The sequence below is a fragment of the Rhinopithecus roxellana genome, chromosome 2 (assembly GCF_007565055.1).
Source record: "Rhinopithecus roxellana isolate Shanxi Qingling chromosome 2, ASM756505v1, whole genome shotgun sequence".
Lineage (NCBI taxonomy): Eukaryota > Metazoa > Chordata > Mammalia > Primates > Cercopithecidae > Rhinopithecus > Rhinopithecus roxellana.
Genome location: NC_044550.1, coordinates 19,925,158 through 19,952,245, shown reverse-complemented (window position 1 = coordinate 19,952,245; position 27,088 = coordinate 19,925,158). Strand labels below are relative to the sequence as shown.

The window sequence follows — 27,088 nt, the reverse complement described above, 5'->3', positions numbered from 1 at the left end:
TAGAGGTCTTGGGTCAGTGATTACCCTGTCACCTTGTCATGCATCCACCCTTTGCTGTTAAGTCCTGACCTAGGGGTACACAGAAAATGAGGCATCATCTTTCTTCATTCTGTCCTAACTGTGAGTTTTGGAGTTCAAACCCCCTCTTAGTCTACAAAATCCTGTAATAAACCTCTTTCATCTAGTGTATCTTATAAACCTCTTTCATCTAGTCTGTCTTACTGGATATATTCGACATACAACTTTAAAGAAATTTCTTTGTCTGAATATATTATAAACATTTAGCCTTTGATTTTTTCCACATTATATCTACCAGGTAGATAATGTGGGACTTTCCTTCCTATTTTATTTATTTTATCCAAACATTGTAGCTGAATAAATATAAATAATGTAAATCAATACGCTCTGATGTTTTTCTCTGTATTTACTGTTCAGATATCATTATTTGCAGGTCACTGAGACATCCCAGGAGGTTTTTGCTTCGTCATCTCTGCCTTCTAGGTTTCTTTTTAAATGACTACTGCACTCTTGTTCTAATCCTATTGTTCTACTTTTAGCTTCCTTCTCATCTCTCCAAAGCTGTCCCAGCATCCATTCTTTCATCATCCAGCATCAACCACACATTGATTAAAAGCCCACCTCTGTAGATTTTACAGTCCTAGGCGCTAGTAATGCAAAGATATATCAGCAGTGTCTCCATCCTTGAGGAATTTACATTATAAGTGATAGAAACAGACATAAGAGTGTTTAACTCCTAGGAAGTGTGTTAGAAATCATGATTTCAGTTATGTCCATGGCATACTGGGAGGCACAGGGGAATGAATTTGGAAAGGCTTTTTATCAGTCTTTCTCATCTGTTCGTTTTTAGAAAATACTTTTACTGGGCATAGAATTCTGCATTGACAGATTTTTTTTTTCTTTTAGTGCTTTAAAGATGTTCCATTTTTTTTTTTGTTTGCTTCATTTCTGATGAGAAGTATAATGTGATTCTTTTCTTTGTTCCTCTGTGTGATTTTTTTTTGTGTCTGAATTTAAGATTTTCTGTTACTCCTTGGATTTTAGTGGGTTTAATATCATGTGTCTAGGTCTTGTAGTTGATTTAGGTCTTTTTTCTTCCTGTTTAGAATTCCCCAACCTGCTTGGGTAGATACATATTTTTTTTCATTAGTTTTTGAAAACTCTTGGCCATTATCATGTTAAGTATTTCCTTTGCCTTTTTCACTCTTCTTCTGGTACTCTAGTTACCCATATGTTAAATAATATATTGTCCCACAGTTTTTAGATGCTGTGTTTCTTTCATCCCTTTTCTGTTAACATTTTAGCTTTGATAATTTCTAACAACTGATTTTTAAGTTTGCTGATTCCTTAGCTGTATCCAATCTATTGATATGCTCATAGAAGGAATTTTTAAATTCTGATAATCATTAAAAAACAATTCTCATTATTTGACTTTTTTTTTTGACATTTTTCTGTTGAAATTCTCCATCTCTCCATGCATGCTGTCCACTTTTTCATTAGATCCTTTAACCTAATCCTAGTTAAAAAGTCCTAGATTGAGGATTGCTTGAACCTGGGAGGTAGAGGTTGCAGTGATCTGAGATTACACCACTGCACTCCAGCCTGGGTGACAAACTGAGACTCTGTCTCAAAGGAAAAAAAAAAAAAAATTCCTGCCTTATGGTTTGAACATGTGTGTTACTTCTGAATCTCATTTTGTTGAGATTTCTTTGTCATATCTCTTGACAGTGGGTAGTTTTTCTTGCTTTTTGGTGTATCTTGTAATTTTTTGTGAATGCTGGACATTGTGTCTAGATGTACAGTAGAGATTGAGGTAGTGTTTATGTCATGGGCATGTTTCATTTTCTGTCATACTGTTATTGTAGTAGGTTGATTTAGCCCTCAGCTGGATTTGGCTGTCCTTATTCCTTATGAAGTTATTCTTACTGCATCACAGGCTTCAAATTTCTGCAGTGGTGGGCTCTTCTACCTTGTACTTAGCATGGGGCCTGGCCTCCTCTTGGGTTTTTCTTAGTGTTCCTCCTTCATCCTCAGTGTTCCCTGTATACCTGTACCACAGAAGGAGTCTTCTTCCTGTTCATCTCTCAGCAGCATACTGCTGTGGCTTATCACTTGGTGCTAGGCTCATGACTGGGAAGTGGTGATGATTCTTAGTTTCCTGGCCCAACTTCAGTCTAAGGCTTGACCTGTGCTCCTGAGTCTTGAGGTGGGTTTTTCTCAGTGCTTCTTCCTCTCCCTGCGTAACAGCTAATCTCTGCTTTCACCCTGGGAGGCTTGGAGGGGAGTTTTCTTTTCCTCACATGCATTAGCATGTTTTGTATCTGTTTTGTACTGGCTACCTGGTTTGTATGAATGCAGGATCTTGAGCCCAAAAGGATTTCCTTCATCTCCTTCTTTTTGGCAGACCATATTTGCTTCCACCCCTCCCCCAGAAGCAGAGGACCCTGGGAAGGTTTGAGGGTTTCCTTTCCTTTTTCATTAGCTTAAAGGCTTTTGTGGTTATGAAAGAAGGGTCTAGTGAGTGAGCATAGTTTTTTGCCTGTGCCCCACTGAGGAAGGCTCTTTTTAGTCTCTAGACCTCCTCCTGATTAATGTTCTGAGCACCTGCCATAGGCATGTTTGTGAGTGAGTTCAGGACCCCTTGTGTGTGGTACCCCCGGTCCCCCATTGTACTAAGCCTGTCACACTAGTCCACACTCAGCCTTTAAAAGTTTTAAAGACATTTTAGCTCTTTTTCTCTTACCTGCCTTTATTGTAGCCACCTCTTCCTCCCATGTTCTGCTAAAGGTAAGCAGTTCATGTGCCTGGTCTTTTCTTGGTGGGACTTGTCACTTGTTTCACTACTTTTTTTCACCTCAGTTCTGCAATGGGCTCAAGAAAGTTTATGATTGTAGATTGGCTGGCCTTTTCATTTGTTAGGTGATGCTGTCTTTTGAAATCTCTGTTTTGTTTTCAATGCATTGTTTATCCTTTCTCTTCAGTTTTACTCTGTTGCTGTTGTGTGTCGTTTTCTTAGAAATTTGTATAAAATTCTAGTTCTAGACATAGATATTAAATCCATCTCATTTTTATTGAAACTATAGTTCTAGTATTTTTCCTTTTCATTTTGATCGTAGTTTTGTTTGAGTTTTTTTTGTATACTGAACCTATCTTTTTTTAATTTGAAATTTGCCATATCAGTGTTACAAAGTTGACCCTCTTTATCTGGGGTTCTGTATCTGTGGGTTCCACATTTGTGGATTCAAACAACCATGGATTGAGAATATTCAGGAAAATTAATACAACAATGAAAAAGAATACAAATTTTAAAAAGAAAACAGTGTAACAACTGCTTATATAACATTTACATTGTATTGGGTATTATAAGTAATCCAGAGATGATATAAAGTGTATGGGAAGATGTATGTAGATTGTATGTGAATGCTGTGCCATTTTATATCACTTGAGCATCTGTGGATTTTGGTGTCCTCAAGGGGTCCTGGAACCAATTCCCCTCAGATACTGAGGGATGACTATACAGTTTTATTATTTGTTTTGATTTTTTAAATATCTAGTTAGTGATTCGTAAGTGTTTTATAAAATCCTAGAAAAATGCACATATTTAATAGATACCATTTTATATAATTTTATGGGGCTTATTAATCTTTGACTATAAATTCCAGATAGTTCAGACATGTTTATGGGATTATTAAGCTTGATTTATGTTGGATGCCACAGGTTTCTCCCATCTTCTTCCCATCTTTCTCTCTTTAAATTCGTAATCACTTCTTTGGGGCCCTATTTAGAATAGTATCCTTTGGGTTTGACACTTTCCCTATGTATAAGCTCTTTTTTTCTTCAGGGAGGAGGATAATTTTAAGTTTTTCTTGGAAAAAACAAAACAAAACAAAACTTGGTTTTGAGAAAATTTTGCAGCTCTTCACTTATTTTTTCAGTAACGTTCTTCCTGTTCCAGGATTCAATCCAGGATTCCACATTGTATTCAGGGTTCAGTTCGTTTTTAACTATAATTCTATATAATGAAAATACAGATTCCTGTGGTATTTGTGATGCACAGGACTTTGCATCTTGCGTTTTTTTTTCTCTGATGATTTAAAAACTGAAGGTAAATTGACACTGTGTGATTTTAGGACCATACTATCCCATATTCCCCTAACTGGTTACCACACCTCCAGTTCTGTGTGCCCTTTTGTCCATCCTATGATATTCACAAAATCATCTTTCTAAAGTGTAGTCTAAGCATTTCCCTTTTTTGCTCTAAAACACTTACTGATTTTCCCATTGTTTATGGAATTGAGACGATTTGTATGCCAGGTGTGGTGGTTCACACTTGTAATCCCAGCACTTTGGGAAACTGAAGCAGGAAGATTGCTTGAGGCCAGGAGTTCAAGACCAGCCTGGGCAACATAGTGAGATCCTGTCTCTGTCTCCGAAAAATTTTTTTAAAAAGTAGTCAGGTGTGGTGGCATGTCCCAACCATTCAGGAGGCTGAGGCCGGAGGATCTCTTGAGCCCAGGAGTTTGAGGCTGCAGAGAGCTATGATTGTGCCACTGCCCTCCAGCCTGGATGGCAGAGTGAGACCCTATCTGAAATTAAAAAAAAAAAAAAAATACATCACTGAAAATAAGATAAAATAAAGAGGAGAGATGATTTGTGTTCACAATTCTTCATAGTTTGGTGCTATTGCTTGTCTTATCTCTGTGGTCTTAGTTAATGCCTTTCTCCTAATTTATTTGTACCTAATTAATGATTATGCTAATTGTTCTTCCTTTCATATGGATACTAATCTATATTATGCCTGCTATACAATCTGATGATTGGACAGTTTCATTGAAAAAGAAGGATAGATAAGAAATTAACATTTGCTGAGTCCTTATTATAAGGGACATATATATGTAGTATGTTGTCTTTTAAAATAACTTGTTCTGTTTATTTCAGTTGGAGAAATGGCCTTTTTTCCTAATTTAGCTTCCAACTATCTCTCACCTGAATTACTGTGGTAGTTTTCCAAATGGTCTTTGTGTTAAGCTCTTTTCATATGTTGTTTAATTTTATTCATACAGTAAACATTTGAAGTAGTTCAGAGAAATGAAGAAACTTGTTCATGGACATGTTGGATTCTGCATCTAGAATTTCAGTCATTTTCTTACACCTTTGGCTTTTACTTTCAGGAGTGTTCTCCTTACGCTTAAGTGAGATGTAATTAAATCTACATCCAGTAAGGAATTCTGATTGTGTTCATTTAGGAGAGAGAAATTTTCTTTTGAAAAACTGTTAATTTTTATCTTAAAGGTGGGTGGTGACAAAAGAAGAAATGCAAATGCCTACTTAATTTGATAGCTTTCTTTTGGTATCACCCTCCTTTTCAATATTTGTTACATGCTTTTCTGAATAAATGACTTCACTTCCCAATGAAAGCATGTGTATTTCTCTGTTGTACTTAGTTGATCTTTTTAGTTAATTTAATCGATGGTGCTATATGTGGTAGGCACTTTTGTGAACACTGGAGATGTGGCAGTGAATTAAGCAATAAACATTTCGGCCTCATGGACCTTAATGTTTGGTCTTCACCACTGTTATTTTGTTTATAGTGTATAGACTAGAATGACCATATATAGATTCATTTATTTCTCTTCTTTTATACTATGATGTAGAATTTTAAAATGCAATTGAAGGAAGAAATACACATATACACACAACTATATCTGGCATTTATTTTCTTTTGGTTGTTTTTCTCACTAAGTTGAATCCCAGTGGGCATTAGGGCACATGGAGAAACCAGTGAATACCTGACATTCAGCTCGAAGTTTATCCTTAGACATGCCAGTTGTGCATTTGCCCACTGTACTTCATTGCAAAGTGACTTGCTATAATGTGTACTTTTCATATTGAACTGCCTCTAGCCACGGGTAGCCAATTCAGTTCATTCAACTTCATTGTTATCACAAAGACATTTGCTAGGTTTTCCAAAGGTGGGTTATGGGAGGACACACAGTACAATCTAAATATAGATGGGGAGGTGAAGGGGATGAATATATCACGTACCATGTTGCTTTAAAGCAAGGAATAATAACTAAATCTATGTAGCTTTAGAGTATGTGTTTGGAGTAGGGAGGTGAAGGTTAGGGGTCCTACATTAACCAGCATTATGTAAAAGGATATATAAACATGTGTGCTGAAAGAGAATGCCATGGGCAGTATGTTAGGGTTCTCTAGAGGGACAGAACTAATGGAATATATATATACACACACATATATATACATATATATACACACATATATACACATCATATATACACACACACATATATACACACACACACATATATATATATATGAGTTTATTAAGTATTAATTTGCATGATCAGAAGGTCCCACAGTAGGCCATCTGCAGGCTGAGGAGCAAGGAGAGCCAGTCTGAGTTCCAAAACTGAAGAACTTGGAGTCTGATGTTTGAGGGCAGGAAGCATCCAGCATGGGAGAAAGGTGTAGGCTGGGAGGCTAGGCCAGTCTCTTTTTTCACATTTTCCTGCCTGTTTATATTCTAGTCGTGCTTATAGCTGATTAGATGGTGTCCACCCAGATTAAGAATGGGTTTGCGTTTCCTAGCCCACTGACTCAAATGTTAATCTCCTTTGGCAATGCCCTCACAGACGCACCCAGGATCAGTAGTTTGTATCCTTTCCATCCAATGAAGTTGACACATGGTATTAACCACCACAGGCAGAGATGGAGACCATCAATAGTAACTTATCAGTTGAACTCTTACTATGTGTTAGGCCCTGTGTTAGGTACTGTAGTGGCATTATTGCATCCAATTTATATTGAAACTGATAAGTATTTATAATTATCTTCATTTTGCTGATGAGGAAACAGATTCCAGAGGTGAAGTTATTTCTCCCAGATAGTTCAGTTAGAGAGAGTGAGGTTTGCACACAGTTCTGATTGATTCTGCAGCCTACACACTCATGTTTCTTTTTTTTTTTTTTTTTTTTTTTTTTTTTTTTTTGAGGCGGAGTCTCGCTCTGTCGCCCGGACTGGAGTGCAGTGGCCGGATCTCAGCTCACTGCAAGCTCCGCCTCCCGGGTTTACGCCATTCTCCTGCCTCAGCCTCCCGAGTAGCTGGGACCACAGGCGCCCGCCACCTCGCCCGGCTAGTTTTTTGTATTTTTTAGTAGAGACGGGGTTTCACCATGTTAGCCAGGATGGCCTCGATCTCCTGACCTCGTGATCCGCCCGTCTCGGCCTCCCAAAGTGCTGGGATTACAGGCTTGAGCCACCGCGCCCGGCCACACTCATGTTTCTACTACACTGCCTTTACTTGTATCCAGATTCTTTCCATTTCTAGTTTATTTCTGAAATAGAATCTTTTCTCTGACTCTCTTTCACATTCCTTGATCAGTTGTTCCCTAACTGTAGTTGGGATTAAGAAATGGAAGAGGCATGGGCATTTCGTTGACCTTAGAAAGATTATTTCTTGAGTACTTTTAAAGTACTTGAGCAGATCAAAGACAAAACTATCTGGGTTGGAAAGAATGTTCATTAAAGAAATAAACTGCTCATACCTGTGCCCAGCTAGTGTGAAATGCTTGTTCTGTGTAAGCGCAATAAGAAAGGTGTTTGTAGGTTATCTAATTTTCCTTGGAAAGAGGCACATTTTGCCTAGTGAATTATGATTTCTGTAAGTCCTAAAACATAAATCTAAGTGGTAAAGGGTTATACTATCTATAATGACAACTTTATTTCTAAAATAAGCTAAGTACATTTTCTCCACTTTTCAAGCTTAGTTTTCTAAGACTTTTGAAGACTATTTTCCTCACAATAACCAGTTTGTTTAATCTCTGATATCATCTGGTATCCAGTGATTCAATTTAAATTTGACCCTAGCTATCTGGAGTTAGCTCAGCCCTCACAGGTTAAGGGCTAACTCCTATACACTGCCCTGTTTTAGATCCCAGCCCAAATGGGGTGCCCAGGCTACCCACTTTCTTGCCTGGCTGATTATAAATCCAAGATTTCCTACCTCCCTACCTTGTCCCCACACCAGGTTTGATCATTGGCTAGGACAACTCACGGAACTTAGTAAAATGCTTTATTTGCTACTCCCAGTTTCTTATAGACTCAGTAACAGCCAGATGGAAGAGATGTGCAGGGAAGGGGTGGCAGAGCTTCCATGTTTTCTCCATGATCTTCAACCCCACCCCCAACCCAGTACCTCCGTGTGCTCACCAACCAGGAAGCTCTCTGAACCCCATCATTTAGACGTTTTTATGTAGGCTTTAAGTTGCACGTTTGATTAAATCATAGGCCATTGGTGATTGAACTCAATCTCTCTAATGCCTTTCTGCTCCCCAGAGGTCAGGGGAGAAGAGTGAAGCTGAAAGTTTCAACCCTGTGATGGTGACTTGGACTTTCTGGTCCCAGTCCCCATCATGAAGCTGTCTAGGAGCCCTTCAGCCAAGAGTCCTCTCCTCAGCACTCCAGAGACACATTGATCACTTAGGGGATTTCAAGGGTTTTAGGAGCTCTGTGCCAAGAACTGAGGACAAAGACCAAACACTGTATATATTTCCCATTGTATACCACTTCTTATTAGAGAGAAGAAAGTACTATAGTCTGGGACTTCCCAGAGAATGAAGGTGTTTGAAAAGCACCGTCTTCATGGAAATAATAGTGGTAGGTAGAGTTTGCTTTTATCTGTTGCTCTGTATTCCTTTGGAGAGACTGTTCGGAAGTGAATTGTAACTGGAAGAGTTTAATGGTCTTCAGTAAGATACAGTATTTATTTCATTGTCCAAGAAAAATGTTTTTAGTATGCTGTACAATGGATAATATAGGATGATGGATCCTTTGGTTACCATGGATACTTTACATAAAGTTAAGAATTCTCTATCATTTTCTGGGTTGCCTTCTCTTTCACTGTGACTATGTAATATAATCGGGATAGATAAAGTGGTCATTCATATAAAGGCTGCATTTCTCAGCATTTTCTCACAGCATCTTCACTTTCTTTGTTTGGTATGTATTTATTTAAGAAAATAGAAGACACTAACAAATCAGGATTTTTTATTTTCCTAGACCCTAAATTGGTCACTAGATGGCCTGCTAGTATTGCATTTTAACTTGGCTTGTTATGACATAAGGAAGTAGACTTCTTGCTGCTGGTTTTAATCTAAAGTGATACTTTAAATACTGTTTTAAAATCTACCAGGAACTCTAGATTTACTAGTGCTATAAATTATTTAAAGGTTTGTCTTTTTAAGAAATGGTGGTTTAGTGCTCTAAGTGGGTTTTATGCTGCACATAAAAGCCAGACTTTGCAGCTTAGTTTTAAAGTGTTGCCAGAATGTCGTTTGGTGTTCATGCTTTGGATGCATGTAGTTTAGATAATAGAAATTTAATAGTTACATAAAAATATGAATGTGCCCTTGTGTTCAAATCTGTTGGGCAGATTTGGCTCAAGAAAAAAGTACAGAAAGTATTTAAAGGAAAACTTAAAATGTGGAATCATTGTATTAACATGTTCAGAGTTCTTTAGGAAGATTAAAATGAGAGGCGAGAGCTACCACTTTTATGTAGTGCGTGTTGTTTGCCCTGCCTGCCAGTTTCCAGGTGAAAACAAAAACAGTTGTCTGTTTTTGGATACAACATATGTTAGATCTTAGACTGTCAAAGTCAAACAAAAAACGTTCTGGGTACCCTGTGTTACATTTTAAAATTAAATTAATACTTATAAATTTATAATATCTCTAGACTTACAGGTTACAGAATTCACCTCTCATTAATAGTAGAGTATGGGTCATTTACTGATCCCCTGCTCAGGAGGACTCCTAGGACCTCCCTGAGCCCCCTTCACCCTTCAGTGCTGGGTGACTGGAGCCTTTCAGATTGGAGGTGAGGTGTCCAGGTATGTGCAGACTGTTTCCTGGCCTGGCTTGTGATCTATTTGTGTTTTAAAGGACATTTCATGAAACAAAGGGTTTTATATGTACAAATTGAAGAAGAACACGTTGTTTCTAATAGCTCTGTCTGTGGAAATCCTAATGAATCCCAAATAAAGTGGATAGCTTATGTGGCAGGGACTTCAACTTTCTGTTGTCCAGATATCTTGTCTCACTTTGAGGTGGTTTTGCTCCTTTCAGATGTTTAGTAGTGGTTTTGGAAACTGAGATTTGTCACTGGAATGTGCTAGAAGCTGGCAGCATCTGCATGTTTAAGATTCTTTTTATATTCCTGTTAGAGACTGAGTCCTTTTGTCTTTACACATAGAATCTGTGTATAACACATTTCCACAGACTGAGCAGATGCTCCCAGGTCCTCTTGATTCATGCTATTTTTGCATTAATTCCCAAAATGTTCACTCTATGTATCTTTTTTAGAAGAGAAAAACAGTAGCAACCTTTTGAATGTTTATTTTGGCATTGGTTAGGTATCAGAAGAATTTTGTATTGAAGTTATGAGGCTAAAATCCATTTAAAAATATTGTTGGTGTGAATTTTGAAAAGGGAAGAGTTTCATGAAATGCTTCTAATGAAAAAGTTATTTTGACTCAAAAACAAAATAATGAAAAAATTTCTTGAAAAGAAAGTGGTTATAACCTTTGTTAATACATGTAAAGTAGCATATTAATAAAAAATTTATGCTCAATTATGAATAACTTTATTAGTGCACAAAACATTTCAGTAATTTGATGGGGCTTACAGTATAGATATTGTCCTTTTCGTGTTCAAAATAGTTACCTTGGAGATAGATTTGATCGCAAATTATTTGTACTTTTTTTTTTTTAACTTGGGGATATGGTTGGAAGGTAATGGTAGACATCTAGACATCATCTATGGGAATATTTGTTAGTGCAGAGTTCTTATTTGGAACACCTCGTCAGAGGAAGCAGAGACGCACCTGAGTGTGCTCTAGGTTGTGGGGGCTTCGGGGTGGAGGGAAGAGAATAGCCCCAGCCCTGTGCCTGGAGCATTGCGGTGGGCCATGCACACTGCTGCTGGTCTTCAGTCTTTGTGAGCTGAACTAGGGATGCTGGTTTAGGAAACCAGCTAAACATGCCTTGTTGTGGCCAGTAAAAATCAGAAGATGTGTCTGCTGCATGCTTTCCTCTGCTTCTCTAGAATTGTGACAATTTTCAGCAGTAAACCTGGGGGAGACTAGTCAAGCCCCATAGTCAGCGTACAGAAAGATATCCCATTCTTACAATAATATACATTTCAGAGATGGCAAAGAAAGTTTTATATAGAGTTTTTCTTATCATTGAAGTTGAGAATGAGATTCTTCTCTTCTCTGGAGTCCTTTGTCATTTGTTCCCAGGCTGCGTATCCTGCTAAGTGATACTCAGTAGTGGAAATGGAGGTTCTTGATTATTCACAGTGGCAGGGTTTGGAACAGTCGGTTGCAAATTGCTTACTTGTCTTTAGTAAAACTGTTTAGGCCTAACTGAAATATTGAATATCTTTTATTTTTCTCTAGAACCTTGGCAACGCATTGAAAGATCACATGCTGATTAAAAACTTGGGAATTATGTTTAATAAAAATCATGAAAATAAGAAAAATTTGTGTGACAAAATACTTAATACCTTAGTTTTCAGTATTTCTCAACTGTATGACCTTGGAAGATATAGTCTAGTTTCTTGGACTTCAATTCACTCATCTGTGAAATGGGAAATAATTAAAGTGCCTGTCTCAGGATTGTGCAGAGGATTCTATGAGTTGATATATGCAGAGTGCTTAAACAATTCCTGGCATGTAGCAAGTGGAGTCTAATTATTGAGTATTCTTTTTGTGTTAAGTCCATTGAAAGACAGTATTGCAGGGATTTGGGTCAAATCGTTGACCTCTCTTGGGCCTCGATTTCCTCTGTAAAGAGGGGATAGCAGTAGTTTCTTCTGCCTTCGTAAGTGGGACTATGTGAAGATTAATGGATTAAAATTCACATGAAGCCCTTAGAACAATGTGTGGTGTTGTAGTCAGTTCTCACTAATGTTATCCTCCACTGTTCAGGTACTTTAAGTCACTAGATTGTCACAACAGTCCTGTAACATGTATGTATGTATCTTTTTGTATTTTTTTTTTTTTTAAACAACTGGGGAGACACGTTGTAAGATGCTTAAGACTGCACTCTTAGAATTGGAACTCAGGGCCGGGCGCGGTGGCTCAAGCCTGTAATCCCAGCACTTTGGGAGGCCGAGACGGGCGGATCACGAGGTCAGGAGATCGAGACCATCCTGGCTAACGTGGTGAAACCCCGTCTCTACTAAAAATACAAAAAAAAAAAAACTAGCCGGGCGAAGTGGCGGGCGCCTGTAGTCCCAGCTACTCCGGAGGCCACTGCACTCCAGCCCGGGCGACAGAGCAAGACTCCGTCTCAAAAAAAAAAAAAAAAAAAAAGAATTGGAACTCAGATCTTAAACAGCCTCTGCCCTCTGTTTTTACTTCATATTCTTAGTGATAAGAATATTGGAAATAACTGACCTATAGACCCCTGTTGCTTTTTGTATCTTGTTGGTTTTAAAGATGCTATGTCCCTGAAGCTTTGTGATTATGTAAATATGTAAGTGTCGAGTGAAACCGTATCATACTCTTCCTCATAAAAGTCCTAATGAGTGCCTGACTTTTTGTGTAACTTGTTATGTTTAGTGTTTTCTCCCCCTAGTATAGAGGATTTCAGTTCTTTACTTTGTAGCTGCAGAGAATCTGTATGCCTCAAGGCATCTTTGGAGGCTTTACATATCCAAGAAGCTAATTGAACATACGGAATGTATGTGTAGTTCACTTAATGCACATCATATTGTCATTCCAGGAAAAATTGACTCTGAATTTTTATTTTCTACTTGAAATAATAGGCTTTGTACAGACTGCTAAACTACCATTTGTCCTGTGATGTGCCTATGGATGGAGACCAGATCAAAGGGAAGATAGAAAAATGGCAATGATAACCGTATCTGGGATACAGGGTGATTTGTTTTTCTCATTCCCAAGTTCTCTTTGCTGCTATTTTATAATTTAAAATAGATGTATTAAAATAATTCTGGAGTTGGAAGATAAGCTATATCTCATGCTAGATTTAAGGAAGAGTCCTTTTTTTTTTTTTTTTTTCCTATATGTGGTTTCCCCTCCTGGTATTATGTATAAACTATGTGTATTTACTTGTCACTGCTTTGAACTCCTTGGCAAAATTTAAGACATGCCCTCTATAGTATGGGTTCATTAGAAATAATCTGCCCCATTAGTGCATGGTTGTATCATTCATATTTGTATCTACAAAGAGCACATAGAAGCAGCTGATGGAACATTCTTCCTTCACCATTATTTTTTAATGCCCTCATGTATTATTTACCCTCAGTAAACACAATAGTTAGCTTTTGGCTATGGGTCCCTGCTGGAAGCTTAATTGCAGAAGACTTGGCAGGTATATGAAGTGCCGGGTTTGTGCCTTACACACTTTCCTGCTTTCCTCCTGTGAACAGTGAGACCATAGAGGGACAAGGGGCCTCCAGAAAATGTCGTTCATGTCTGCACCTCAGGAGCAACGCAGCTGGCTGAATTTGCTGTTGTGTATAGCAGTGTTTATTTCTTGTCTGTCTTTTGATTTTAACATTTCTTTTTCTTTTCCTTGATGTTTATTCTTCTTTTATTTATTTTTTTAATTATTAGAAAGGACAAAGACTTTGAATTTACCAGTAGGAGGAGCCTGATTTCGGCATATATTTAGCCATTGCTGAACTGTCTCTTGTTCAGTCTTTGAGGAAACAGGATGTGTGAGAAAGTAGGAGAAATGTAAGATAATAGTTCTTTTTAGGTTTTCAGAACCCATAGTTGTTGATTGATTGAGTGGTAGCACCTAGGTCTTTCATGAAGTCATCTGGCTTCGATTGACATATCTGCCTTTTTTTTTTCTACTGAACATGTCATGTAAGATCAAATATAAATTGAAGTTTCTTTCTAAAGAACATCTATTCCTCAGGAAAAATAGTGGAGAATGTCCTTAAAAATCCAGTTCTTTCATCTTGAATTACATTTTTTGTTGTTTTGTATTGTTTAAAAAAAAAAAACAACAGACTTTATTAAAGAGAAGTTTCAGGTTCACAGCAAAATTGATGTCATGTAGTTGGAATCATATAGCCTGTACCCTTTTCAGATTGGCTGCTTTCACTTAGCAGTTCTCACTTAAGGTTATTCCATGTTTTCATGGCACTCATTTCTTCTTAGAGTTGACTAATATTGCATTGTCTAGATGTTCTACAGTTTGTTTATTCACCTACTAAAGGCACATTATAGCTGTCAACTTTTGGCAATTCTGAACAGAGCTGCTTTAAACACCCTGTGCAGATTTTTGAGTGGAGGTACGGTTTCAACTCATTTGGGTGAACATCAAGGAGTGAAGTTGCTGGTAAGAGTATATTTAGTTTTGTAACAAACTGTCAAAATGTTTTCCAAAGTGACTGTACCATTTTGCATCCCCACCAGCTATGAACGAGGGTTCCTGTTGCTCCACATCCTTGGCAACATTAGATGTTGTCAGTGTTTTGGATTTTGGCTGTTCTGATAGGTATATTGTGCTATCTTGTTTTGATTTGCAATTTTCTAGTGACGTATGATGTTGAACATCTTTTCATATGCTTATTTATAATCTGTATCTTATTTGGTGAGATGTCTATTCAGGTCTTTTGCCCAGTTTTAAATTTCAGTTGTTCATTTTCTTATTGGTGAGTTTTAATTGTTTATTTTGTATATTTTTGGATAACAATCCTTTATCTAAAGATATGCCTTTTGAGTATATTTTTTCTCCCAGTCTTTAGCTTATCTTCTCATTCTTTTGAGAATTACTTTATTTCGAATAACAAAGTGTTGGACACATCTATGAAAAGCCCTCCATCAGTGCCAGTTTTTCATGGTTGTAGAGGCTACCTGACAGATTTGTTTTAAAACAAATTAAAGTGATTAAACACATTTAGTAATTATTCTTAGGGATATGTCAAGTGTTGTGAACAAACCTTGTAAAGAGCTCCTAATGAGCAGTATGTAGATGGTTGTTATCACAAATATGTACTTGTGGTATAAATGGGGAAAAACACCATCCCAGTGTTTTATAAATGAGTACATGGAGCTTGGATAAAAATTCCAGGCTGCATTTCATGTGGGATCAAAAAGTTCTGATTTTCAAACCACAGTGGTGGAAGTAAAGCTGACATTCTAGACTACTGGGTTGCATGGGTAAAAGGTGGCTCTCCTGACAGTGGTGATAAAGGTATATATAAAAGCTGGAATGAAATGGTTTTGTGATATGGTACAGATAATAAGTGTGATGGTTCAGGTGGTTTTTGTTTGCTTGTTTCCAAATTCTTTTTGTTGTTACCTCTTACTTGAGGCCACCTCTCATTTGTAGTTGCCTGATTTTGACATATGTAGTATATTTTAGGAATTTATTATTTCCCAGTAGATAATGGGACATTGTGCTTAATTACTTCTTGTATGTGGGATACTATCTGCTTGAGAGTATTGATTGAGGGGAACATAGCACTCACAGCCTTCTTTTATGCTACTTTTTGGTTTCATTTTGAGAGATTTTCTTCATTAAGATACCCTTTGGTGAACTCTAAATTCTTGAATCAGACATTTAAATTGTACTCCTGTTTTTATATAGGATATTGTACCTGTGGATGCATCTTATGAAGTAAAAGAACTATATGTACCAGAAAATAAACTTCATTTGGCAAAAACAGATGCGGAAACATTACCAGCACTGAAAATTAACAAAGTAAGTTCTTCGTTTTTTTTCACACCAAGTGATACAGCCTTATGTACAGTAGTTTGTTAAATTTGTGATTTACAGCAATATTTGAGGCCTGGGGTGGTATTAGCTGGGGGGCAAAGATGTTGTAGTATATATCACAATTTCTAAGGGTGGGGAATGTGTTTAATTTGTACAACCACGTTCCCAAATTACTATGATTTGATTTGCTTTGAGTAATATTTATTTATTTTGAAGTATCAAAGAACAAATATTATATGAGATCTTTAGGCATATCAGAAATAATGTGTCCTAAAAGGTCAAGAAATACTAATCCATAGTTATTAAGTAAACATTCTCCCCTTTAGACATGTTTTCTAATCCCTTGCCAAAACTTGACTCTCTCCATCTTATATTGTTAAGAATAATTTTATTGTGTATCTTAGCTCTGATGATATCATTAGCTGTCTTTCCCAATACAACTGCTTAGTTAATCATGATGAGAATGGAAACTATAATTTATCATTTTCAAATCTTAGAGAATTTTAAGTTGTATAATTTATGTATACTTTTAAAAAAGGGAGATTAAAAGTAAGTATTTGGACTAGAAGCTAGATTCCCTATCCTTTCTTTTAATATAGTAAAAACCCAAAATACCCAGGGAAGTGCCACATCTGAAAGTAAGGAGAAAGGAAAACAAAACAAAACTTCTAGGCTTGAAGAAAGACTCTTTAAGTCATTACCGAAATCCCTGATGGGAGTAAATTATATTGGTGCACTTTGTGTGTGTGATTGGGTCTCTGACCAGAAACCAGGACATCCCAGGGAGTGACAAGAAGGGAGAACTACAGAGCAGAGCAGCCCAGGCAGTAAACTCTTACAAAAGAATAACAGAATTTGTTGCTTACAGACTGCATGGAGTGAATACACGCAGATAAAGGCAGAGAGAAGAAGAAGGAGAATGAATGACTAAAAATTTACATGTCAGATTCTAGAATCCAGAAAGACAGTAGATTTTTCTAAATGGAATGTTTTTTCAATTCATTGGTTCTCAAATTTCTTCAGTTGGCAGAGCATCTGGAAGGCACACTGCCATTCTTTGTACCTCCTTACATGCCCTGTTTCTAAGTGTGGTAGCATTGGAGTTAGGGCTTCAATATAGGAATTTTGAGAGGACACAGACTTTCAAACCCTAACAGATACCATCTAGAATTGAATTCCAGTAGAAACAAGTAGTAGCCACCATCAGAGGTTTTGGAAAAAAAAATTTCTCCATGAATACAGATTTTTTTCCTGTGAATTGAAGCAGGAGAATACTTTACCAGTATTTGATTTTGCAGTGGAACACATTGACAAACATACTCTGGGAGTAAAGAGTAGGCTGCATTTTACTGCATGCCACTCGGCCAGGTGCTTTATTTTCTCATTGGAGAGCCACTGCTGTATGCCCAGTTAAAAAATGAGCATATCCAGCTTACATTAACGATAAGTACGTTGTTCATTGGTCCTTTAACTTTCTGTTGGGATATGCTAGAAATCTCAAAGTTCAAGAAATAATAGTCTTGCAAAATGAAGAGTACTCTGTCATGGGTAAAAGAGACTTTTCTTGGAAAATATTTTATTTAAATTTTCTCCTTTTTTTTGGAGACAGAGTCACGCTGTGTTGCCCAGGCTGGAGTGCAGTGGCTTCCTTTTTTTTTTTTTTTTTTTTTTTCTTAACAAGACCACAGAACAGAAGGTACTTAATTCTATACACCTTTTTTTTAGAATACAGAGAATATAGTACTTTATGGTCACTTTTTTGTGAGTCACTTGATGGACCAAGGCTCTTCTTATTTATTGTATGTCAAGTGACCTCAGCCAATATTTCCCTTTTGAAGTTTAAATGGTCTTAGCTGGCCAGTGGGGCGATGCCTGTGTCTTTCCAACAAGAGTTTGTTAATCTTGGAAAGATTCCTTGCTTCCTGGCTCAGTAAGATGTTCCAGGCTCACTTTGTACCTTCTAGTCCTATAATTGGACTCAGCCAGCCCTAGTTCCTTTTGGAGACCATAAGCTGTGTGCTTGGGTGCACTGTAGAGGTACCAAACTGTCAGATAAAATGCAGCTTTACAGATAAAGTCGAAGTCTTCTTGTGAATTGATGATGCCATCATTTTACATTTCCCTGATGATTTATGAGAACAACCATCTTTTGCATACATTTATTGGTCATTTGAGTTTCCTTGTCTCCCAATGACTTTTTTTTTTTTTTTTTTCCTGAGACATGGTCTCAGTCTACTGCCCAGGCTGGAGTGCAGTGGCGTGATCTCAGCTCACTGCAACCTCTGCCTACTGGGCTCAAGCGATTCCCGGCTCAAGCGATTCTCATGCCTCAGCCTCCCAAGTAGCTGGGACTGCAGGCATGCACCACCACACCTGGCTAATTGTATTTTTAGTAGAGACTGAGTTTCATCATGTTGGCTAGGCTAGTCTTGAGCTCCTGATGTCAGGTGATCTGCCTGCTTTGGCCTCCAAAGTGCTGGATTACAGGTGTGAGCCACCTCATCTGGCCGTAAAGTTTCTCTTGGTTAAGGACAGTGGTTATCGAAGTGTTAGATCATCACTGTTAGCATTTTCTGGAAACATTTTAGAAATACAGATTCTTGGTCTCCACAGCAAGCTGACTGAATCAGAAACTCTGCAGGTGAAGCAATCATCATTTTAGCAAGCTTTCCAGGGGTTTGAGGTAAAGGTTGAGAACCATGAGTTTAGGAGAGGCTGTCCTTATTAGAAATACTTGGAGGCCTAATGTTATTTAAATTTAATAGGAGAAGGAAATATTTTCCTAGTGCCCTTATTCTTTGTTAGTTTGGTATAATCTATACTCATCCTTACACTATTTGTTTCCATTGCTTTCAAAATTAAATTCCTGAAGATAATCACTGCTTTTGCTCATATATATATGCAATAGAAAATTTTGCTTTACTTTCAAATTTACTAGGTGGATATGCAGTGGGTGCAGGTTTTGGCAGAAGGTTGGGCAACCCCATTGAATGGCTTTATGAGAGAGAGGGAGTACTTGCAGTGCCTTCATTTTGATTGTCTTCTGGATGGTAAGACATTTTACATTCAAAATTATATATGGCAGAGAAATTACATAATTGCAGAGATTTGTCACTGTTTACAAATAGTAGTAGGGTAACATCGTAGTAGAGGTAGCATTATAAGACTAAGTTATATCAGTACCGAATGCTTTATTTAAGTGAATCGTGATACCTCATTTTTGTTTTTCCCTTTCCTGACTCTTATTTATTTTAGAGAGAGAAGGAAATCTGGGGATCAGGACTGAGGATGGATTGTAAAACACATACAGTTATTCTATGCTGTTTTTGCCTGATCACTGTGGAAAGCTGCTTCCCACTCAGGGCATGTATGTGCTGCTTTTGGTGGTACTGAAGCTCATGCTTGAGCCTTCTAATGAGGAATTGTGGAGTCCTAGTTAAGAAATTCTGAAATATGTGGCTAAAAATGTGGTCCTTTCTATTCTTTTAAAACATTAGCAAAAAATGGTCAAAGAAATTGATGTTGGCTAGGCGCGGTGGCTCACGCCTGTAATCTCAGCACTTTGAGAGGCTGAGGTGAGTGGATCACCAGAGGGGAGTGGATCACCTGAGGTCAGGAGTTCAAGACCAACTTGGCCAACATGGTGAAACCCCGTCTGTAGTAAAAATACAAAACTTAGCTAGGCGTGGTGGTTTGTGCTTGTAATCCCAGCTACTTGGGAGGCTGAGGCAGGAGAATTGCTTGAATCTAGGAAGTGGAGGGTGTGGTGAGCCAAGATCATGGTGCCACTGTACTCTAGCCTGGGCAAAAGGACGAGACTGTCTCAAAAAAAAAAAAAAAAAAAAAAAAAAAGATGTCCAACATATTATCATTATAATCCAGCAGCCTTTAATTTTGTGTTGTATACTGTTGGTAAGATTAATTTACTACCTTATGAAAATATTTTTAAATGTCACAGAACCCTACTATAATTGCTACCAAGTTTTTTTGTTTTGTGACTTCTTTTAACTGGGTGGTAAAATAGATATTAGAAAACATAATTCCTAATCATTCTTCTCAAGAAACTTTATCACAAGAACATAAAGATTAAATACTGCATTTTGATTTTCTTCCTTGGAACTAATCACAGAGTCTTGTGGGCTACCTCCTTTATAATGATTTAGTCTTGGGCTTGGTGCAAATCCACCTATTCATTTTCCATGTTACACTTTACCTACTGGTAGTAATTTAAAAAGCAGCCAAGCAGTTATCATTATTCTCATTGACATCTTTTGTTCAAAGAAGATATGCCATGGTGTCCAAAAATATGATTTCTTTAGTATATAAATAGTCCAAATATGAATATGAGAGCACATTTTGTTTTTCTAACCTACAGATGAGGAGTAGAAAAAGGATTTTTACAGCTTGCAAGATTGCATGCTGAGACTGTGCCTTTAGTATCACTGACAACACATTTTGGTTTAAATGCAACCATTGCTGTCTTTATTTCTTGGTTAGTGATAGCTGATAATCAGTTTGAATTTGACTGTATTAAAAAAAGACTTTTTGGATAGTTCTGTCTTCCTATCTCAAGGATACTCAAGTATACTTAATCAACTTGTCACATAAATTGTAGTTATTATGTCATCCTGTTATCAACAAGGATTTAAGTTTTTCCTGAAAAGACCCAGAAACGTAGCTCTTTGTCTGTTTCGTATATTGGAAAATTGGAAATGCACAATATATATTTGGTGATTTTAGGCTTAACCAGCTGATTCTTTCTTGTTAAATAGTTTGTTTTACTTATGTAATTCTATACCAAAATGTTGTACCCAAAGACAATTTGATTCTTTTAATTTTTGCTGTTCTTTTTTTTTTTTTTTAACTTCTGAGCTCATTGCTTATTGTCTCTGTTCCTTGTAGCTTGTTCTGTCTTTCGTTTTTCTGTGCCAGGTACCAGTTGAATACTGTCACTGGACCCACAGCCTTTTATTATTTGAAAAGTGTCCCCTGAAGTGAAAGGTGGATCTAAGTAAAGCCTGTTGAGTAATCCAAGCTGTGTGTTTCATGTTCTTTTGTGCTCTGCAGGAGGTGTCATTAACTTGTCAGTACCTATAGTTCTGACTGCTACTCATGAAGATAAAGAGAGGCTGGATGGCTGTACAGCATTTGCTCTGATGTATGAGGGCCGCCGTGTGGCCATTCTTCGCAATCCAGAGTTTTTTGAGCACAGGAAAGAGGAGCGCTGTGCCAGACAGTGGGGAACAACATGCAAGAACCACCCCTACATTAAGGTGCTGAAAAAAACTCACTGCATTTTATCTTGATTTGCCAGTGATGTTTGTGCTGAAATGTGGGCATTTTCTGTGTATTGACTTTTCATTGGAATTGTTAATATCTTGCAGAATAGAGATTGGACCTTAGATTAGTGTGATGAGTGTTTATGCTCTTGTCATTTTGGTCCAGATAAATATTCAGCAAACATATTTTAAATCTCTATTATATACATGGCACTGAGCTAGGTGCTGATACTGGGAATGCAGGGCCAGGGACACCACCGGCACAGTGTTTCAGCTCTTGGAGTATACAGTCTTGTCGTATGCTTAGGCATGTACTTATAATGAGCATGTGAGGTAGAGGCTAAGGGAGCCTTCACCAGGGTGGTTTCATGTGAAAGCAGTGAAATATAATTTCTCATCAAAGTACCTCATTTATTTTATGTGTATGTTGTATGTGAAATGTTATTGAAGTCAAATTTCTGTCAGTTGTTAGGTGTGTTAAGGTAGACTGAGAAAGAAGCTGGGCGTGTTGTTGGCACATAAGCCAAAGCCTCATGGGGAAAAGGAGGGCTGGAGCTGCCTTGTGAAGACGAACAGGTCCTGGAGGGTAATAGCTCCTTCTTTCAGATGCAGGGAAAGAAAGTAGTAAAATTGTAAGAAATTTGAGGTGGTGTGGAGATTGGAAGGCATGAATTTGTATCTAACTCAATGATCATTAATTCTTCAAAAGGTTAGGATTGGAGAACACAGAGTGTGGGGTGACCGAGGGCTACAAATTGTTCTGTTAATCAGTGTACAATAATAATGAAAAGAATGTTTTTGTTACTTGAAAAGGTATAATTATTCACATTGCTTTTGTTTGTCTTTCATATGTAAAGATAGTTATTTCACAAGTTTTCTGGGAAATCACAAAATCGATTCTAATTTTATAGCATTTCTAATGTCAATTTAATTGATAAGTCAGATTTACCTCATTTAAGATGAGAGTAGCCTATAATGACTGTATTTAGCTTATATGAGAGAAATGTTTTTACTTATTTTGATCTCCGTTTCCATTAAATTTTTTTTTTCTTCCTATTAGATGGTTATGGAACAAGGAGATTGGCTGATTGGAGGAGATCTTCAAGTCTTGGATCGAGTTTATTGGAATGATGGTCTTGATCAGTATCGTCTTACTCCTACTGAGCTAAAGCAGAAATTTAAAGATATGAATGCTGGTAAGACATGGATTTAATTACCTAATAGAGGCTGGCTTGGAGAGAAAGTTCTAGAAGATTTTTTCTAGTGCTTACTAAAATGTAAAACAATGATGAGTACAGGTAAATATAGCAGTGGAATATGTAAAGAAAGGTAGTCAATCAAAACTAACGTGTAGTTTCATTATAGTGGTATAACTTGATTTGACATTATTTTGAATACTCTGGAAGCTAGATGCTAATATAGAATTTACCTTTCATTTATTATAAAACTCACATGTTAAAGCTAAATGGAACTATAGAATATTATTTGAATAATTCACTCATATAAATATGCTTTATATGTCAGAATGTTTTACGTGACATATATATATATACACACATATATATGAATGTCATATATCTCAGAATGTTTTACGTGACATTCATATATTGGAAGTGCACAGTGTATATTTGGTGATGTATCATAGCAAATAATGATATATGAGCATTGTATCATACCATTGTACCAATGAAACATGACCATGATTTAAACAATAGAGAAAGTTGTTTAAAGCAAAAATTAAAAGAAACAACACTGTGTGTAGAAATAATTCTCAAAACAATTCATCAAACTGTCTTTGGGTACAAATTTTTGGTATAGAATTATAGAAGTAAAAGAAACTTAACAAGGAAGAATCAGCTGGTTAAGCCTAACATCACCAAATATACACTGTGTACTTCCAATATATGAATGTCATGTATCGCAGCAAATAATGGAACAATGGAACTTTTATCATGTTCACTTCATTTCAAAAATGTTTGTGGATCTTTATATGCCAGTATGCCATGTGCTGAGGATCCATAAATAAGTACTCTAGGAGCTTATGGTATAGAAGAGAGAGACATTAAACAATAACAGAAAAAGTTGTTTAAGAGGAGAATACAGAAGCTGCAGATGCTGTTCTTTATAATATTGCTTTCTATATTATAAAGCACTCCAGGACAGGATTTTTATATCAAACTTCCTGCTATAAGGTCTTTGACACAGAGGTGGGTAAATGATGTGCTTACCTTGATGCACCCATACTCTTTCTATACCTGCAAATTGAAGATTCTGTATCAGGGAACAGCATTCACTGTAGATTTGGGAGGCTTTTTTAAGCCTTAAAATTTGAAGCATCCTGCAGTTGTGCTCCTAATTAATTCCCACCCACTGCAGAGATGGTTTGGCCCTAAGCACTGGTGCTGCTCTCTTTCATATTTTCTGTGTAGAAATCAGATGGATGTGACTGAGGAAGGGCAGGTGAATGTGTTTGCCTTTTTGGGGTATATAGCTGGCCACCAAGCCATGTTTGTGAACCGGAAACCCTCATTCCAAGCAACTGCAGAACAACTGGGAAAGAGCAGGCATTTCGTTTGTGTTTGTGTTAGTGTCGGCGAACTCCAGAATGCTCCTGGTAGGCATTCAGAGTTCTGTGTTCAGACTCTGCTTCACCACCTAGCAGTTATGTGTTTGTGGGGAAATTACTTTTCTCTCTAAGGCTCATGGACAATTGATGAGGATATTGATGGTACCTAAAGCATAACATTTTACTTTAAAAAGTGAAATGAGATAAGATGTGTAAGGGACTTTAAACAGTACTGTATGTAGTAGGAGATTAAGTTGTTGATATGGTTTGGCTGTCCTCCCAAATCTCATCTTGAATTGTAGTTCCCATAATCCCCATCTGTCATAGGAGGGACCCAGTGGGAGGTAATTGAATCATAGGGGTTGTTTGCCCCGTGACAGTAAGTTCTCAAAAGGTCTGATGGTTTTATAAGGGGCTTCCCCTTTTGCTTGGTTCTCATTCTCTCTCCTGCCACCATGTGAAGAAGGATGTGTTTGCTTCCCCTTCCACCATGATTGTAAGTTTCCTGAGGCCTCCTTAGCTGTGTGGAACTGTGAGTCAATTAAACCTCTTTTCTTTATAAATTACCTGGTCTTGGGCATTTCCTCAGAGCAGCATGGTAATACAGGTGCCTTAATTTTTGTTGTGTGAACTGAAGCTAGACTTTATTCATGTGAAGGTTAGAACAAGAATATCTGTTTATACCTAAGCTCTGCTGTAGACTGCTGAAATTTGAAGTGTTATGAACTTAATAAAATGGGTTAAGAACTGGAGGCCTCAGATGGGCCACCCACTCTTCAGTGCTCCATAGTTCCTACCTAGTCTCCTTAACTCATTCACATTTCTTTCTTGGCTCCTTTAGGGTTTTTGAGTGTGGGATCCCTTTTTACCCTTTTATACTTTACTCCTGAATTTGAAGCAAATATTTGGCTTAAATTACTCATACAGAAACTTCCTTGAGTGCTGTACTTGGTGCTGCCTGTATAACAGCTCATTTCTCTTATTTTTTGCTAGCATGTTTTAGGCCCAATATACAGGAATGAATAATGACTGATATAAGTTAATAATGATGTCCCACTCTTTTTTATCAGTGTGTGATTTAAGGGTCAGTGCATTAAGTCATTTCTGGCCATTGAGCTCTAAGGAAGAGGGTTTTCAGGAAAGATTCTCTTTCCGACAGTTTGGCTTATGCCAAACAAATTCTGTTTTTTTCACCCTTCTCTTTCTTCCTGTTTTGGATGTTTGGAGTTCCTGCAACAATTTTATATTCATGAAAATTCCAAATATGCTAACTTTGTCCTTATACTGTGAGTTTATCATCCAACCAGGGAGTCATTTGTCTCCAGATTTCTTATTCAAAGAGATAGCATATATTCAAATTATTTAAGATACTTCTAGTTGGGTGTTCTGTGATTTGCAACCAGAAGCATCTGGTAGTTTATTATCTGTACTCTTCCGTTTTCTGCTGGTGAACAGAAACATGTTTAATGGAGGACTTGCTGTGACCATGTTATTTAAATTTTTGCCAAAATTTGAATTCATATCTGGAACTGATGTTAGTAAATTAGTTGTTGGCATTGTTGAAAGGGTCTTATCAAGGAATTATTCATAATTAGGGACTTTCATATTACATCTGTTTTGCACTCTTCTTTGTGAGCCAAGCATTTTAAGTCATTTAGAGAATGTGTTGCATAATGAATGATTGCAACTTTGTTTAAAGTAGCTGAGAGCCAATTATTAGCCTTACATCAGACAAGACAAATTGGAGTGTTATTTTATTTTTCCATTTTTATACTGAGGCAAATAAGCAACAGACCAAGGAGTTTACTTTGTAGTTCTTGTTCACTCTTTTAGGAAGCCAATAACAAGTCAGTTTTGATGTGTTCAGGGGAGAGAAAGCAGGGAATTTATTTATTTATTTTCTTAATCTAGGATTTCTTTTCTTACCTCTTCCTCCTCCTCCTCCCCTCATCTTAGAAGTACTTTGATTACCACATCTGGGCTACTGTCCTGTGCACAGCACTATCAGTGTGACTGTTCTTAGACCACTCTGTAGCTGGGAAGGATTAAGAAGTCTTTCATACCCACATTGGTGATTGCAAGGTGATACATTTCCAGATGGCAAGTTCTTTGAATTACCGATGATTGACCAATGTCCTGGAGGGGAAGAATGTATTTCACTTATGCCAAGTCAGAGCCTGTTAGTGTTTATTAAACATAGAATATTGGCGTCCTGCTGATTGCAAAGGGAAGAGTTGACGTAATTTCTTTCAGACTAGTGTGTGGTAGTACAGTGTTGAATAAATCTGAGAAAGCTTTATAGAGTTGCTGAATTACAAACTACATTTTAAGTGAGTAAATGGAGACATCAGAAGGATGTTTTAAGTAAAGTTAGGGATGGTACATGAGAAAGCTGAGTCAGAAGCAGATCTGTGTTTGGCTCTGAAGTGGATAGTGGATCTCAATGATAAGTGGCAGCAAGCCAGAGAGCTGAGATTGGGTGAGGGGAACCTTTGTCAGTTAGCTCCCAACAGGAAGCAGAAGGCATACCCAGATGAGGCTTTGAGCATAATTCAATGAAGCGAGTATTTAAAGAAGGATGGTCAAAGTTAAGGGAACCTACAAGGAGTTGCTGGGGTGTCCAGGGACTAGTGGCATTGAGCAGTGTTAGTCAGTCCCAAAGGGGTGAGAGCAGGAATCTGTGTTTCTGAAGCCAGGTGGGAGCTGTAGCTGTGGGAGGGCCGCTGGGCAGAAGCTGTTTGAAGGGTCACCGGCACAGCCAGAATCACAGTGCTGAGGCAGATGATAGTGGTGAGAAGAGCTCCCCAAAAACTTTTCTCAGACCATCCTCTGGTTGCCTGCTAATGCCTCCACCCTCGAGGCAGGAGGACAACAGCCCCATCTAGGGGAAGCCCTGAGGGACCCCTGCACTCCCTGCTCCAGGACACTAGAGAATAGATGGGGAGGGGAATGGCAAATAAGCGGCACAGAACCTTTATATACTGGCACAAAGCTTTATAGTCAACATCTTTAATTTGGAAGCATTTTTAGTCATGAGAATAGAAAATAGTTTATTGCTGCCATGCTTTAGAGTATAAATTTACCAGTTTGTGAAAAATTCTAATATCTTTATATTTGTTCAAGGGGCCCGTCTCTTATTCCTTTATTTCTCCCCCCTCTCTCAAGCAGTTTAAGTAAAAGAAAGACTGTTAGTTTATGATAATCCCAAGGAAGGAGGAGAGATCAGATTGCTTTGTTCTTCCAGGTCCCTTCACAAAAACTCCCACAAAAACAAACATTAAACACACACACAACTCTAGCAACCCGTTCCGTTGTCTTGTTTAGCTATTATATTGATTTAGGGAAAAACAGAAATGTCTGTTCTTGGAGCTTTGGGGTAGAGAGGCAAGATAGAAACTTTGGGTGGGAGGGAAGAAAGGAATTATTAATTACTGCTCTATGTAGTAC

The 27,088-nt window shown here is 37.6% G+C and overlaps 1 protein-coding gene across 1 annotated transcript in view; it reads left to right on the top strand.

Annotated features, from left to right (window-relative positions):
- The window catches only part of PAPSS1 (3'-phosphoadenosine 5'-phosphosulfate synthase 1), a 104,260-nt gene that overhangs the window by 39,394 nt on the left and 37,778 nt on the right, over nt 1-27,088 (top strand). Inside the window, exons 6-9 of the mRNA XM_010373211.2 lie at nt 15,668-15,781; nt 18,735-18,846; nt 20,864-21,069; nt 22,136-22,271. Coding sequence (XP_010371513.1) covers nt 15,668-15,781; nt 18,735-18,846; nt 20,864-21,069; nt 22,136-22,271 — 568 coding nt within the window. The remainder of the gene's footprint in view (nt 1-15,667; nt 15,782-18,734; nt 18,847-20,863; nt 21,070-22,135; nt 22,272-27,088) is intronic.